Here is a 17,142-nt window from a genome sequence, read left to right as displayed (position 1 = left end):
CACGTGCAGTGGTTGGGACCTAGAACTCCGCACTTGCAATCGAGGGGTGGCCAGGTCGGTTTAATCTCCCACCCCCCACAGAGTGTGAGGCAGGTGTAGGAGGGTCCGTAGGTTTCCGTGTTCACATTCAAAATCAGTTTCAAGAGTGGCACAGCCTCGGCTAGTCACGTGGCCTGTTGTTTAAAACTAATTCACAGCTCGGCGCTGTGCGCGTTTTGCTCAGGATGGCTGACTTTTCTGTTTCCACGGGAATGAGAAAATGCATTCTGGCCGGTGTGTGTTCTCTGGTGCCGGCAAAGACTGGATGGGTCTGCAAACACCTTCTCACACACGGTGCACTTGAACGGCTTTTCTCCCGTGTGTGTTCTCTGGTGCCTGTGAAGATCTGATAGCTGTGCAAACGCCTTCTCACACACAGTGCACTTGAACGGCTTCTCTCCCGTGTGTGTTCTCTGGTGGCTGTGAAGATGTTGTAAATGTGCAAATGCCTTCTCACACACGGTGCACTTGAACGGCTTCTCTCCCGTGTGTGTTCTCTGGTGGCTGTGAAGATGTTGTAAATGTGCAAATGCCTTCTCACACACGGTGCACTTGAACGGCTTCTCTCCCGTGTGTGTTCTCTGGTGGCTGTGAAGATGTGATAGCCGTGCAAACGCCTTCTCACACACGGTGCACTTGAACGGCTTCTCTCCCGTGTGTGTTCTCTGGTGCTTCTTCAAGGTACTCTTGTAGTCTGTGCTGTATGGACATTGGTCACACTGATGACTTTTGTTACTGGGCTTAGTGGGGTGTCTGCTCTGCACGTGATACTGTAGACTCGAGCGGCAGATGAACTGACGGTTGCAGGCAGGACACGGCAGCCTTGTGACCTCCACACCCACTCCACCTGCGTCATCCCAGAGGAACAAGACACACGCGCACACACCAACATCTAGACATGAACACTCTTGCACACGTGTGTGTATACACAAAGGTAAAGGTTTCCCACAGCCATATCAGACTGTTGGGCAAGTGCTGTTTGCGAGTACCTATGAAGGCCGGCATGGCACACGAGGGAGTAGGTGGCCAACACCAGGCCCGGCCGCCTTTGTCTCTCCAGTGGCGATGTTTCCACGTTTAAGCTAGGTACTCATTTGAGGCTGAGTCAGCCTAGGGGAGGCCTAAATATTCACCACTGACGTTGGCCGTGAGTGGGAATCGAACTCAGGTGGCCGGGTTCGTAGTGCAGTGGGCTCCATTATATATACACACAAAGACAAAGAACCCCCATATAGCCTGTATATACTTTTGGGACAAGTGCTGTTATGGGCACCAATGAAAGCCAACACGGCACACGAGTGGGAGGGTGGCCAGCACCACACATAGCCGCCTTTGTCTCCCCAGTGGCGATGTTTACTACTACACACCACACCAGTTACTCACTTCCACCTTATCAGTGTGGCTGGTGCCTATCATCTCTGGTGAGTGGTGGCTGTCATCTCTGGTGAGTGGTGGCTACCAACTCTGGTGAGATGTGGCTATCATCTCTGGTGAGTGGTGGCTATCATCTCTAGTGAGTGGTGGCTATCATCTCTGGTGAGTGGTAGCTACATCCACATCTCTGGTGAGATGTCGCTATCATCTCTGGTGAATGGTAGCTATCATCTCTACTGAGTGGTGGCTATCGTCTCTGGTGAGTAGTGGCTATCGTCTCTCGTAAGTGGTGGCTGCCATCTCTGGTGAGTGGTGGCTATCATTTCTGGTGCGTGGTGGCTATCATCTCTGGTGAGTGGTGGCTATCATCTCTGGTGAGTGGTGGCTATCGTCTCTCGTGAGTGGTGGCTATCATCTCTGGTGAGTGGTGGCTATAGTCTGGTGAGCAGTGGTGAGTCTCTGGTGAGCAGTGCTCACGGTGTTCCTCGCTTGGTGGAGGCTGCACGGGCTGCAGGTCTCTGGCGGTGGCCCTAGGAGCCATCTCGCTGCTGCTGCTGCTGCGGCGTCGCGAGGGCCCGGCCTCGCAGGCGATGCCCAGCTCCTGGGCGAACTCCTCGCCGTACCAGACCAGCAGCTCAGAGCCGGGCCCCACGGCACGGAATGTGCGGTAGTAAATCTGCCCCCGGTGCTGGAAGGCCACCAGGTTCTGCTCCTGCTCATTCCTCGCGCAGTTGACGAACCTGCGCGGGCAGACGCGGGGGCGGGGTGGGCGCCGTTAGCGAGCGCCTATTAAGGGCCGGCACTGGGCGCTACGTGAGGGTGGTGTGGCTGGAACCACGCTCCGTACCGGGTGCTCATTTGATGCCGAGTCGACCAAGGGGAGGCCCAGGGTTGGTCTCTGTGTGTAGTGGGTCTGGTCTCTGTGTGTAGTGGTTCTTGTCTCTGTGTGTGGTGGTTCTGGTCTCTATGTGTAGTGGTTCTGGTCTCTGTGTGTGGTGGTTCTTGTCTCTGTGTGTGGTGGTTCTGGTTTCTGTGTGTGGTGGTTCTGGTCTCTGTGTGTGGTGGTTCTGGTCTCTGTGTGTAGTGGTTCTGGTCTCTGTGTGTGCTGGTTCTTGTCTCTGTGTGTAGTGGTTCTGGTCTCTGTGTGTGCTGGTTCTGGTCTCTGTGTGTAGTGGTTCTGGTCTCTGTGTGTGGTGTTTCTGGTCTCTGTGTGTAGTGGTTCTGGTCTGTGTGTGCTGGTTCTTGTCTCTGTGTGTGGTGGTTCTGGTCTCTGTGTGTAGTGGTTCTGGTTTCTGTGTGTAGTGGTTCTGGTCTCTGTGTGTAGTGGTTCTGGTCTCTGTGTGAAGTGGTTCTTGTCTCTGTGTGTAGTGGTTCTGGTCTCTGTGTGTAGTGGTTCTGGTCTCTGTGTGTAGTGGTTCTGGTCTCTGTGTGTAGTGGTTCTGGTCTCTGTGTGTGGTGGTTCTGGTCTCTGTGTGTGGTGGTTCTGGTCTCTGTGTGTAGTGGTTCTTGTCTCTGTGTAGTGGTCCTTCAGACAATAATCACCTCATCCAGTTTGATTTAGATTCATCCTGAGCATCAACATATTCACGATCCTTTTTGTTTTTGTAAATCTGAAACACACACGCACACGAGCGGATCCACGGATAATTAATGTCAGTTGGACTGTAAGTTGAACTTCTTTCGTACCGCATGTAGCCAACCATGCTGATCGGAGGTGCGGGGGAAGGACAACAAACTAAACACTAAAAGCAGTTCTAAAGAAATGCATTTTCAATCTACAAGATTTTAAAGTGCATAGCTCCCAGTGGCTTCCTAACATTGGAAGGAAGAACCTTCCAGACGGCCGCAGAAGTGCATCTGTAAGCGCCGCGCCATGCGGTGACCACCGTCTTTGCTGTGTGTTACAAGTTCAAATAATTACGTTAATTTTTGGGTCTCTCTGTGATTCTGGGGGTCTTTGGGTGAGTCTCTAGGTCTCTGTACGAGTCTCTGGGTCTCTGTGCGAGTCTCTAGGGTATCTGTGCGACTCTGGGTCTCTGTGTGAGACTGTGGGTCTCTGTGCGATTCTCTTGGTCTCTGTGCGAGTCTCTGGGTCTCTGTGTGAGACTGTGGATCTCTCTGTGCGATTCTCTGAGCATCTGTGTGAGTATCTGGGTCTCTCTGTGTGAGTCTCTGGGTCTCTGTGTGAGTCTGTGTGTCCCACTGTGAGTCTCTGGGTCTCTGTTCAAGTCTCTAGGTCTCTGTGCAAGTCTGTGGGTCTCTCTATGCGAGTCTCTGGGTCTCTGTGCAAAGTCTCTGGGTCTCTCTGTGCCAGTCTCTGGGTCTCTGTGTGAGTCTGTGGGTGACTGTGTGAGGCTATGGGTCTCTGTGCGAGTCTATGGGTCTCTGTGTGAATCTATGGGTCTCTGTGCGAGTCTATAGGTCTCTGTGCGAGTCTATGGGTCTCTGTGCGAGTCTATGGGTCTCTGTGTGAGTCTATGGGTTTCTGTGCGAGTCTATGGGTCTCTGTGTGAGTCTATGGGTCTCTGTGAGTCTCTGGGTCTCTCTGTGCCAGTCTCTAGATCTCTGTGTAAGTCTGTGGGTGACTGTGTGAGGCTATGGGTTTCTCTGCATCTCCTTCACGAGCCTCCTCTCCACACACACGATGATGATGTAGGAATAGGAGGAGGCTGCAGCAGTAGCAGCAGCAGCTCACCAGCCAGCAGTACTCGCTCACGGGGTTCTCCTCAGACACCTCTCCCTGGTAGGGCCCAAACATCACCCCCTTGGGCAGCTTCTTCCTGTTGCTCCACACCCCGAGGCCGGCGCCGGCGATGGAGGAGGCGCCGACGGTGAGGCCCTGGGGCAGGCTGAGCCGGGCCCTGTTGGCCACTCCCGGGGCCACGGCCGCGTCTGCAATGAACTCTGGCGGGCCGTGCACGGAGCACTCCCCCAGGTAGAAATCCCTGCACAGCTCGCAGACTGAGAGCCACAGCAGCAGCAGCAGGAGGAGGGCGAACCGCAGTAGCAACAGCAGCAGCAGCAGTGGCACTGTGAGAGAGTGAGAGGGTGAGGAGCGCTCCAGACAGATGCCTCCTTTCCTCCCTCTCTGCATTGTGAACTTCTTTAGCTCGCTCATCGGAGATGTAAACCCTGTCACCCTCCCTGCTCCCTCCCTGCATCCCTGAGTGAGGGAGCAAAAGACAGGGAGGTAAGTGAGAGTGCGAGAAAGGGAGCGTGTGAGAGGGAGGGAAAGGGAGAGAGAGTGAGAGGGAGCAGGTGGAATATATCGAGTGAGAGCGCGGGAGCAATAGAGAGAGATAGGAGAGAGTGTGAGAAAGTTAGAGTAAGGGGCCGTCCATAAATGACGTCATGCACCTAGGGGGGTGGGGGGGTCAGACATTTGTGACGATGTGTGAGGAACCACAGACAACACGTTCTACTTAATTAAATACTTTTTAATAAATGTTTTCTCCTACAACATCAGACTGCAGTGCCACATTAAATATGCACTACAATGACAATAGTTTGAAGCGATTTTAAGCATATTAAATGAGCTTTGTGACGTCACATTTGAGGGGGGGGTCTGACTTTTTGTGATGTCGTGTGATGGGGGGGAGGGGGGTCCAAAATCGCGTGACGCCATTAATGGACGGCCCTAAGAGAGTGTGAGAAAGTGACAGTGTGAGAGAGAGTGTGAGAAAGTGACAGTGTGAGAGAGAGGTGAGAAAGTGACAGTGTGAGAGAGAGAGAGTGAGAAAGTGACGGTGTGAGAGAGAGTGTGAGAAAGTGACAGTGTGAGGAGAGAGAGTGAGAAAGTGAGAGAGAGAGTGAGAGGGAGCAGGGGGTCTCACAGAAGAAGTCGTCGTCCTGGGGCTCCTCCACCTCTGTGTAGACTTTCCTCTCGCGCGGGCGCATGCCGTAGCGAGAGCGAGGCGCTGCGCGACACCGCCACAGCCTGGGCGGAGGCCGGCGGCACGGAGGAGCCTGCAGGCAAACACGGCGAGATGTTGACTACCTCTCGTGGTATACGGGAGGTCGTGGGTTCCATCCCGACCCTGACGAAGCCTGCTGTATATTTGGAGTCTGCGTGTCTCTCTCTCCTCCGTGGCGAGAGGTTAACTCCCTCGCATGGTCTACAGGAGGTCGTGGGTTCCATCCCGACTGTATAGTTTACAACATGTTACCCTATTTGTATTTTTGTATTTTTAGATTGTATATTATGGCTAGTTTACATTTTATATTGTACACTTATTCACAATTTTACATACTTTAGCCCCTTAGTATTAGTTAGACTTTGTAATTTTAGTATAGTTTGACTGTATACCACTCATTTCAGTTTTAAGATTCCTACATGTTGAATGTATGCACCTTCCGGCCATAGTAAATTCCTTGTCTGTGCAAACTTTCATGGCGAATACCTCCCCGTGGTTGCGTGGATTTTTCTCCGGGTCCTTCGTTTTTTTCCCTCGACATATAGAACCAACGTCATGCGTTGAGAATATTTGGCTGCTATAAATGTCCACGTAATGACGATGATGACAAGTCACTTCGTTGAGCTCTTATTTGTGATAGCCAGTCGCTTCTGAAAAACAGCTACACAGCTCAGTGGGGCACACCCTGGTTGCTAATCCTGCATAATGCACGGGCATAAGTAGTATTAATCACATACCTGCATTTCCCATATCCCCTCCCTTTGATGCTGCTAGTCCTGCATAATGCACGGGCATAAGTAGTACTAATCACATACCTGCATTTCCCATATCCCCTCCCTTTGATGCTGCTAATCCTGCATAATGCACGGGCATGAGTAGTACTAATCACATACCTGCATTTCCCATAAATATGCTAAATGCCTCTTGATATGCATATTCTTTTGTCAAGGCGCTCTTTTCCCCCCTTCCAACCCAGCTTATATATATGCTCCAAGCACGTGTGCTGTATCATTCAGACGCTGTCGCCTCGACAGACCTGGTTTTCACCTGAGGACGGCTGCTTGCGTTGTGGCCGAAACGTCGTGAGAATTGTTTTGTTATGTTTTATTTTTATTATTTTATTACTTCCCTTCTACGTGACTTTACCGAAAGAACCAATAAGAAAAATAAACATCGTTTAGTTCATAGGCTGCATCAGTACCAGCAGCAGCCCTGACAGGAGCACATGTAGCAGTAGCATCAACAGCAGTGGCGACTTCCATCAGCACTAACAGAAGATTGCGGAGTTCCGGTGAGAATAGAGGGGAGCGTGGAGTTCCGGTGAGAATAGAGGGGAGTGTGGAGTTCCGGTGGGAATAGAGGGGAGTGTGGAGTTCCGGTGGGAATAGAGGGGAGTGTGGAGTTCTGGTGAGAATAGAGGGGAGTGTGGAGTTCTGGTGGGTATAGAGGGGAGTGTAGAATTCCGGTGAGAATAGAGGGGAGTGTGGGGTTCCGGTGAGAATAGAGGGGAGCGTGGAGTTCTGGTGAGAATAGAGGGGAGTGTGGAGTTCCGGTGAGAATAGAGGGGAGTGTGGAGTTGCGGTGGGAATAGAAATCACCGCTGCAGGCTACGCACCTCCACGTATCCTCTGGAGCGCCACCCTCAGGGCCTCCTTGCAGGCGGTGGCTCTGCGCTCCAGCCTGAACATCGCCATCCTGGCCTTGTGCACCTCCCTCAGCTCAAATCCCCTGAACTCCTCCTCCTGCTGCTCCTCCTCCTCCACGCCCTGCAAGATGCTCCACACGTACTCCAGGGCTTCCGCTTTAGTCTGAGCGGAGGGGGCGGTGGGGTGAGGGGGCGGAGGGGGTGTGGGGGCGGAGTTGGTGCGGTGACCAGCGGTGGCTAGGAGATGTTAACTCCCTCGCCTGGTACGCAGGAGGTCGCGGGTTCCATCTCGACCCTGACACCTCATCGGATTCCTCCAGTACAATACATATTTTAATTCTGATATTCTGAATCTGTAAATCTGATTCCATACATCAAGCAGAACCATGCCGTCATGCTGAACCTCGGTGGGTATGGCAGGCCATGCCTCTTCACAACTCAACTAATTAATAAACTAATTATAATAATGTAGTGGACACCGTGACGACAGAGACAGTTGAAGTAGAGGCAACCCATATTTATTAACTCTGAGCCCGTTACAGCTTCACACTTGAAGAGGTAACGGCCTCTTCACCCGTTCTCTCAAGGGAGCTAACTCCCCAAGCTAACTCACCGACTCCCCACCAATACTACGACCCTCCTCTCAAGGAGACTACCTGACCTGGCCCAGCCAAGGCACAGGTCCCGACCACCAGCCACACGAATCCGGCCCTTACAAGGACATCAGCCTTCGCGGCTCTGGGGTCGCACCACTGGCTTGCTCTGCCCGGCCTTTAGAAGGACAGCGGGTCAGAGGAGTCCCAGGGTCTAGCTAGCTGGACTTCAGCTGGTTCTTCGTCCTTGGCTTGTTCGAACTAACTCTCTCCTCTCAGAGTCTCGCCTTTTATACGATTCCCCACTGAGGGGCGGGGTTCTGTGGGATCACACACACCCCACAGCCCCCTCCCCTCGGGAGGGGCCCCGGCTAGGGATATCACAACCGCCCCGCACAGGTAAGTAATGGGAGTTAACCGGAGCTGGTGTGCGCGCGTTCCAATACCACCACCACCACAATAATGACGCACGTCTCTGGTATAATTATATAGAAATTACTTTTATAACACAGACCAGTGGAACATTTTTTTGTACTTTTCGTAACAGCTATTTTCATTGGAGTATATGACAGGTGAGGCTCTGCCTCGCCCGTCTCCCCTGACCGCACGTCCCTGGTATAGCAGTGTCTAGTAGTATGTATGTACGTTGAATGTCTTTGTCACCGTACGTAGCCAACCTCGCTAATGGGAGGTGCGGGGGAAGGACAACAAACTAAAGACAACAGCAGCAGCAGCTGTAACGAGAGGAGTGCCGTGCGCTGTGCACAGAGACCTTGCGCTTGCTGGAAGCTGCCCTCGCGTGAGACTCTCCCACGGTGGCCCAGCGTGAAGCAGCCCCCTTGCCTCCTCCTGCGTGAACACACGCACACACGTGAACACACGCACACACGTGAACACACGCACACACGTGAACACACGCACACACGTGAACACACGTGTGAACACACGGACACGCATGAACATATGCAAGGACAAAGCTCCCCGTATAGCCTTAACAGACTGTAGGGGCAAGTGCTGTTAGTGAGCACCTATGAAGGCCAGAACGGTACACGAGGGGGTGGGTGGCCAGCACCACGCCCGACCGTCTTTGTCTCCCCAGTGGTGATGTTTACACACCGCACCAGGTACTCAGTTGAGGCTGAGCCGACATAGGGGAGGCACAGGACCGGTTCAAATAATCGTCACTGGTGTTGACCGTGAGCGGGAATCGAACCCGGGTCGCCGGGTTCATAGCGCAGCGCGCTAACCGCTACACTACCGCTCCCCATATGCACACGCGTTAACACACGCACACACGTGTGAACACACGGAAATGCATTAACACACACACACACGTGTGAACACACCCACACGCGTATTTACGCATGCAAACATTTACTCACTCACATATTTACCAAAAAGTCAATGATCTCCCCTGTGCCGCCTTAACAGACTGTTGTCACAGGACAGAACCAGGTGCCATGCCATGGGTTGACTGTTGTGCCAGGCTAGGTGCAGGTCACGAGACGGACCCTGCAGGTGCCATAGGTTTACTGAGATGACTGCCAGATGCACCACCTGTGCCCGCGACTGTGCCAACTCGGTCCACAATTAAAAAGATGCCCCGTGTAGCCTTCACAGACTGTTGCGGTCAAGTGCTGTCAGCAAGCAGCATCTACGAAGGCCAGCACGGCACACGGGGGGATGGGCAGCTAGCAACACGCCCGACCGTCTTTGTCTCCCCAGTTGTGATGTTTACTACACACCACTGCACCGGGTACTCATTTTGACGCTGAGTCAACCTAGGGGAGGCTCAGGACCGGTTCGGATCGTCGTCACTGGTGTTGGCCGTGAGCGGGCATTTAACTTGGTTCCGCTGGTGATTACAACCAGCTTCATCAAGCGAGTCTACAGGGGTCTCTGCGTGAGTCTACAGGGGGTCTCTGTGTGAGTCTACAGGGGTCTCTGCGTGAGTCTACAGGGGGTCTCTTGTGAGTCTACAGGGTCTCTGTGTGAGTCTACAGGGGTCTTTGTGTGAGTCTTCAGGGGGTCTCTGTGTGAGTCTACAGGGGGTTTCTGTGTGAGTCTACAGGGGTCTCTGCGTGAGTCTACAGGGGGGTCTCTGTGTGAGTCTACAGGGGGTTTCTGTGTGAGTCTACAGGGGGTCTCTGTGTGAGTCTACAGGGGGTCTCTGTGTGAGTCTACAGGGGTCTATGTGAGTCTACAGGGGGTCTCTGTGTGAGTCTACAGGGGTCTCTGCGTGAGTCTACAGGGGGTCTCTGTGTGAGTCTACAGGGGGTCTCTGTGTGAGTCTACAGGGGGTCTCTGCGTGAGTCTACAGGGGATCTCTGCATGAGTCTACAGGGGGTCTCTGCGTAAGTCTACAGGGGTCTCTGTGTGAGTCTACAGGGGTCTCTGCGTGAGTCTACAGGGGTCTCTGTGTGAGTCTACAGGGGGTCTCTGCGTGAGTCTACAGGGGGTTCTGTGTGAGGGGTCTCTGGTAGTCACAGGGGGTCTCGTGTGAGTCTACAGGGGGTTTCTGTGTGAGTCTACAGGGGTCTCTGTGTGAGTCTACAGGGGGTCTCTGTGTGAGTCTACAGGGGTCTCTGCGTGAGTCTACAGGGGGTCTCTGTGGGAGTCTACAGGGGGTCTCTGTGTGAGCTACAGGGGGTCTCTGCGTGAGTCTACAGGGGGTCTCTGCGTGAGTCTACAGAGGGTCTCTGTGTGAGTCTACAGGGGGTCTCTGTGTTAGTCTACAGGGGGTATCTGTGTGAGTCTATAGGGGTCTCTGCGTGAGTCTACAGGGGGTCTCTGCGTGAGTCTACAGGGGGTCTCTGCGGAGTCTACAGGGGGTCTCTGTGTGAGTCTACAGGGGGTCTCTGCGTGAGTCGAGAGGGGGTCTCTGTGTGAGTCTACAGGGGTCTCTGTGTGAGTCTACAGGGGTCTCTGTGTGATTCTACACAGGGTCTCTTGTGAGTCTTCAGGGGGTTTCTGCGTGAGTATACAGGGGGCCTCTGTGTGAGTCTACAGGGGTCTCTGTGTGAGTCTACAGGGGGTCTCTGTGTGAGTCTACAGGGGGTCTCTGCACGGTCTGCAAGCGCCCTTTTACGTTTGCCTCTTCGTCCTCCGTGCAATCGCCACCTCCTTCCTCTTCCTCCTCCCCGTCCACTCCTCGTCGGAGTCGCTCGACCGCCCGCACTCCGCTCTATTCCCCCTCGCCCTGCGCTTGCCGCGTGCGCGCATGAACTCGGGCTGGGCCGGGTTCATCCCTGCGCAAGGAGGCAGTCGGTCATTGTTATTTGTACGTATTGGCAGTACACCCGTGCAGCATAGCAACACACCGGGTCCTCGTAACACAGTCCTGACGATGTGATTACTATCAGAGCGTGTTTGTTTGCGTGTTCAACACAAGTACGCGTGGTTAATGCAGTAACTTGATTCCTTGCAAAAAGGAATCATCTATTTGGTGTGTGAACATCTTAACAGCTCCTGTTTTATTGCCAGAAAGGGTAAAACCGATTCCTATTTTTTATACTTTGATTCTGGCAAAAAGGTCCAATGATATAGCTACTCACCCCGAGCTATAAATGCTCTTGACACTGCATTGTCTTTGTACTGGTCGCCTTTTGGTGTTGTTCTCTGGTCTGACACTGGTGAGACTAGGCCATGAAGAAGGCTGTCTCTGGGGTAGACCAATCAGTATCAAAGACAATGATTAAATGTTATCAGAGAGTGTTTGTTTGCGTGTTCAGTACGCGTGGTTAATGCAGTAACCTGATTCCTTGCAAAAGCTATAATCTATCTGGTGTTTGAACATCTTAACACCTCCTGTTTCATTCCCATAAAGAGTAAAACCGATTCTTATTTTTCATAGTCCCGACGATGTCGCCGTTGCCCCTTGAGTGAGCTGCAGGACTCTCCATCAGAAGTTGCACTCAGATTCAGCAGCCGCGTCCCCCATTCCGAACGTGCGGTGGCGACACCACGAGTCGTATCGAGGCACCGTCCGACCGAGTCTCTAGGGGCACGAGGAGTCCAATCTTGCCACTGGAGCACGGAGCAGCCGATCGTCATCAGACTGGGCGCCGCTGTACGGCAACAGACTGCGAAGCTTCGTGTTCAGTGCTGCTCATGTCACGTTCCGTCTTCCCACCGCTTTGGCATCACGACAACTGATTTGACGCACCACCACCACCCCAAAATATCCTTCTGTCTGGGGTCTCGAATCGCGAGGAAATAAATAACTTTTGCCAAAAATGTGATGATTATTTCATACAGCGCAACGGTGTACCGCTACTACGTTCATTTATATTATTTGGCTGCTACAATAACTCCAAGCAATACAGTAAACACGATAGGAGTGCAAAGTATAGAAAAGGTAAACAAATTACACACACACAAAATACATTTTTTTTGTAAATATTCTTTGGTTCTTTCGGCAAAGTCACGTAGATAGAAAAATAAAGTGAATACAAATAATCAAAAACCACAAAAACGTTCATCCTCACTGATGTTGCTAGACTGGTATCTTAGCGCTTTTGAGGGTTGCAGCAATTTCAGATCTTGAACGTCTGCAGCGATGCGCCCCAAACCCTTAAGAGCGACATCGACCTGGGCAATAACGTCATCCACTGGAATGTGTTTGGGGGTGACTGAGAAGTTCAACCCTTTAGCCAAAACCGACTTTAGACCATCGCACATTGGGCTATTACTCAGATTAATAACAACCTTGTCAACGTCTAACCTTTTAACGTGTGGATCTGGTTTCTTGTTAGAAAGGAGGTTGAACTCGAAAATCAGATCTTTACATTTCGCTGACATTGTAGTGGCTGATTAAGCGGTCATGTTATCTACATGTTCCCAATCAGATGTCGACATTTTTCCCGTCAATGTTAAGTGTGATTTCAAGAGTGTCTTGTCTACATGATCTAGTTCAGTATGGAGCAGTCTAATTCTCTCTGAGATCAGGGCCAAGCTCGCCCTGAACAAAATTCGTCTGGCATTGGAAGATGTGACTGCAGCAGAAATCAGTGTCAATGAGATCGGTATTACGTTAGAGTCACGGCATCTCTTCAGAAATGTGAGTGACTCGATCAGATGAACTTTCTTGTCACGGAGATTGTTAAAAGATCTCATGGTTATGTGGAAACCCTCCCAATAGAGGCAGTTCAAATGATACAAATTAAGTGAATAAAAAATTATAAAAATAAGACACTAATTAGACTGCTCCATAAAAAAAACACTAATGTATACATTTCAATTTAAAGCTTTCGTGACTGCAGGGATTCATCTTCTTGGTTCTTTCGGTAAAGTCACGTAGAAGGGAAATAATAAAATATTAAAAAGAAAACATTAAAATTGTATTTTAATAATTGTATTTTATGTTTTTTTCCCTTCTATGTGACTTTACCGAAAGAACCAAGAAGACTAATTTATAACTCAAAAGTTTTGATTATACATGAGTGCTTTATCATTTTTATTATTCACTTTATTTTATTTTAGTTTTTCTATCTACGTCACTTTATCGAAAGAACCAAAGAATATGAATTCCTGCAGTCACGAAAGTTTTAAGTCAAAATAAACTATTTTTGTAAATGTTGTGGGTTTACTCTCCAACATTATGAATCCGTAGGTAAAAAATAAAATTTAAATTAATAAAAGTACTTTTATAAATTTTAATTTACTTTGATTAATTTTAATTTTATTTTTTACCTACGTGACTAGAATTATGAATCCGATGAGCTATGAAGCTCTTTTCATAGATGTCCCATAGGGGGCACGGGGTCAGAAAGTTACAACACAAAACACAAACACGATAGGCGTGCAAAGTAGAGTAAAGGTAAACAAATCATTAAACTAAAACTAAATCTATTTTTACTTCACCAGGTGAAGTCCACTGAGCTATTGGCTACGTCTTCAGAAGCGACCTGGCTGCCACAAATGACAGCTCAACCAAGTGGCTTACCACGTGGACATTTATAGCAGCAGACAAATACTCTGAACGCGTGATGTTGATTCTACAAGTGGAGCAAAAACCCGGAGGACCGGGATCTAACCCACGACCTCCTGTAGACCATGAGAGGTAGTTAACATCTCACCGGGGAGAGACACACGCAGACTCCAGATATATGACAGGCATCGTCAGGGTCGGGAAACGAACCCACGACCTCCTGTAGACCAGGAGAGGGAGTTAACATCTCACCGGGAAGAGACACACGCAGACTCCAGATATATGACAGGCATCGTCAGGGTCGGGAACGAACCCACGACCTCCTGTAGACCAGGAGAGGGAGTTAATATCTCACCAGGGAGAGACACACGCAGACTCCAGATATATGACAGGCATCGTCAGGGTCGGGAACGAACCCAAGACCTCCTGTAGACCAGGCGAGGTAGTTAACATCTCGCCACCATGGCGCCCCATGCATGCCACTCTGCTACGACGTCCTTGGTCTCATCATTATAATCACTGCGACAATTAGTTGAGTTGCGAAGAGGCTCGGCCTGCCGTACCCACCGAGGTTCAGCAGGACGGCGTGGTTCTGCTTGATGTTCCTGTAGCGCCGCTTCTCGCACTCGGCCAGATCGCTCCACTCGGCCTTGGTGAAGAAGCCTCTGATGTCTCGGAAGTCGCCCATCTCCTGCTGCTGCTGAGGCGCAGAGACACGGAGGGACGAGACGCGGACGACGGTCAGATGCAGTCACGGAGATGGAGTCACACGGAGACAGAGTCACAGGGAGACAGAGTCACAGGGAGACAGAGTCACACGGAGACAGAGTCACAGGGAGACAGTCACAGGGAGACAGAGTCACAGGGAGACAGTCACACTGAGACAGAGTCACAGGGAGACAGAGTCACAGGGAGACAGAGTCACAGGGATACGAGACTAAGATCCCCCGTGTGGCCTTAACAGACTGTCGGGTCAAGCGCTGTGAGCGAGTAGCGGCGCCTATGAAGGCCGGAACGACACACGAGGGGGGGGTGGGTGGCCAGCACCACGCCCGGCCGCCTTTGTCTCCCCAGTGGCGATGTTCCCTACACACCGCTACACCAGGAACTCATTTGAGGCCGAGTCGACCTAGGGGATGAGGCCCAGGACCGGTTCAGAAAATCGTCACCGGTGAGGTAACTTTACCTCAGATGAGGTAACTTCACTTCATGCGAGGTAACATTACATTAGGTGAAGTAAAATTACTTCAGGTGAGGTAACTTTTCCTTACCTCATGCGAGGTAACTTTACCTCGCGGGAGGTAACATTACCTCAGGTAAATGTAACATTACTTGAGGTAATCCGAACGTATTCACATCACTTCAGCTAATGTTCATATTTTTACGCTAATATCGTAATATCGTCACGTGGTTAAATCGTTAAACACAACGCTCGCGTGACGTCACCACCTCAGTGTCGAGCCGTCGACACTTCACGCGGCAGCCTCGAAGTGCACCCAGCCTGGCACAGGCGCCGTGGTGACGTCACCGTCACTCAGTGGCCAATGGCGGCGATTGGTGGTGGGGGAGTGGGGGGGTGGGGGTGGGGGGAGTGGGGGGAGGCGGTGGGGGGAATGGCGGTTGGTGAGTGGTGGGACGGGTGAGAGGAGTGGGGGGAGTGGGTGGGGTTTTATAATTATCGGAGGTTTTTTCGGTAAAGTCACGAAGGTACAAAAAATGTAATAAAAGTAAAATAAAAAAAATAAAAATTAATGAAAGTAAAATAAAATAAAAATCACGACGTTTCTTTTTTTTTACCTACGTGACTTTACCGAAAAATCTAAGAATATGAATCCTTGCAGTCACGAAAGCTTCAAATCTAGAATTATCTGAGTCGCAAAAGTTAGCTCAAGTGAGGTAACATTACCTCAGATAGAGGTAACTTTACCTCAGGTGAAGTAGCTTTTCCTCAGGTAAGGTAACTTTACCTTAGGCGAGATAACTTTACCTTAGGCAGAGGTAAAATTGCCTCAAATGAGGTAACTTTACCTCATGCGAGGTAACAACATTACCTTAGGTGAAGTAAAATTACTTCAGATGAGGAAACTTTTCTGAGGTGAATTAACTTTACTTCAGGTAGAGGTAACATTTCCCCAGGTATGGTAACTTTACCTCAGGTGATATAACTTTATCTCAGAGAGAGATAACTTCACCTCAGGTGAGGTAACTCTATCTCAAGTGAAGTAAGATTACATTAGGAAGAGGTAACTTCAGGTGAGATAACTTTACCTCAGATAGAGGTAACTTAACCTCACCTGAGGTGACTTTACCTCAGGCGAGGTAACTTTACCTCAGGCGAGGTAATGTTACCTCGCGGGAGGTAACATTACCTCAGGTAAATGTAGCATTACTTGATGTAATCCGAACGTATTCACGTCACTTCAGCTAATGTTCATATTTTTACGCTAATATCGTAATATCGTCACGTGGTTAAATCGTTAAAACACAACGCTCGCGTGACGTCACCACCTCAGTGTCGAGCCGTCGACACTTCACGCGGCAGCCTCGAAGTGCACCCAGCCTGGCACAGGCGCCGTGGTGACGTCACCGTCACTCAGTGGCCAATGGCGGCGGTTGGTGGTGGGGGGGAGTGGGGGGTGGGAGGGAGGAGGGGGTGGGGGGGGAATGGCGGTTGGGGGAGTGGGGGGGAGGGGCATCGGGGGTGGGGGTGAGTGGGCGGGAAAAGGGGTGGGGGCGGAATTGCGGTTGGTGAGTGGTGGGAGGGGGGAATGGAGGGTGGGAGGGGTGGGGAGTAACGGGGGAGTGGGGGGGGCGAGACGCGTGACGTCACCACGCAGTGACGTCATCAGAGTTTTTAAGTTTAAAATTTTATTCTGGAGGAATCCGATGAGCTGTGAAGCTCTTTATTATCCACAGATGTCCAGTAGGGGCACGTGGTCAGAACGCCACAACAACAAACACAACACAATAAACACCGTAGCAGTGCAGAGTAGAGGAAAGGTAGGCACATGACCAAGACAAATCTGTAGGGGCGTGTGAATTGAACTCTGTAGGGGCGTGTGAATTGAAATCTGTAGGGGCGTGTGAATTGAAATCTGTAGGGGCGTGTGAATTGAATTCTGTAGGGGCGTGTGAATTGAAATCTGTAGGGGCGTGTGAATTGAATTCTGTAGGGGCGTGTGAATTGAAATTTGTAGGGGCGTGTGAATTGAAATCTGTAGGGCGTGTGAATTGAAATCTGTAGGGGCGTGTGAATTGAATTCTGTAGGGGCGTGTGAATTGAAATTTGTAGGGGCGTGTGAATTGAAATCTGTAGGGGCGTGTGAATTGAAATCTGTAGGGGCGTGTGAATTGAATTCTGTAGGGGAGTGTGAATTGAAATCTGTAGGGGCGTGTGAATTGAAATCTGTAGGGCGTGTGAATTGAAATCTGTAGGGGAGTGTGAATTGAAATCTGTAGGGGCGTGTGAATTGAAATCTGTAGGGGCGTGTGAATTGAAATCTGTAGGGGAGTGTGAATTGAAATCTGTAGGGGAGTGTGAATTGAAATCTGTAGGGCGTGTGAATTGAAATCTGTAGGGCGTGTGAATTGAAATCTGTAGGGCGTGTGAATTGAATTCTGTAGGGGAGTGTGAATTGAAATCTGTAG

General features: G+C 50.7%; 1 protein-coding gene across 1 annotated transcript; it reads right to left on the bottom strand.

The window, feature by feature from the left end:
• Window positions 1–1,409: 1,409 nt before the first annotated feature.
• Window positions 1,410–14,182, bottom strand: LOC133359899 (histone-lysine N-methyltransferase PRDM9-like). The gene is made up of 9 exons (XM_061578458.1): window positions 14,062–14,182; window positions 10,654–10,813; window positions 8,343–8,414; window positions 7,629–7,743; window positions 6,968–7,135; window positions 5,247–5,379; window positions 4,031–4,374; window positions 2,956–3,023; window positions 1,410–2,153 (listed from the first exon to the last, which is right to left on the bottom strand). The coding sequence occupies exons 1-9, from the start codon at window positions 14,180–14,182 to the stop codon at window positions 1,799–1,801; spliced, it is 1,536 nt and encodes a 511-aa protein (XP_061434442.1). The 3' UTR covers window positions 1,410–1,798.
• Between the last annotated feature and the right edge of the window lie 2,960 nt (window positions 14,183–17,142).

This window comes from Lethenteron reissneri, chromosome 66, assembly GCF_015708825.2.
Source record: "Lethenteron reissneri isolate LAM-NWPU_2019-01 chromosome 66, ASM1570882v1, whole genome shotgun sequence".
Taxonomy (NCBI): domain Eukaryota; kingdom Metazoa; phylum Chordata; class Hyperoartia; order Petromyzontiformes; family Petromyzontidae; genus Lethenteron; species Lethenteron reissneri.
The sequence above is the reverse complement of the archived record's forward strand: the minus strand, read 5'-3'. Positions and strand labels throughout refer to the sequence as shown.

Excerpts from the sequence above, each read along its gene's own strand:
- LOC133359899 (XM_061578458.1), bottom strand. The coding sequence starts at position 14,182 with ATGGGCGACTTCCGAGACATCAGAGGCTTCTTCACCAAGGCCGAGTGG. Across the intron at positions 8,415-10,653 it reads CGGAGGACGAAGAGGCAAAC|GAGGAGGCAAGGGGGCTGCT; the intron begins GTAAAAGGGCGC and ends GTGTTCACGCAG. Across the intron at positions 7,744-8,342 it reads GAGGGCAGCTTCCAGCAAGC|GCCGGGCAGAGCAAGCCAGT; the intron begins GCAAGGTCTCTG and ends GTCCTTCTAAAG.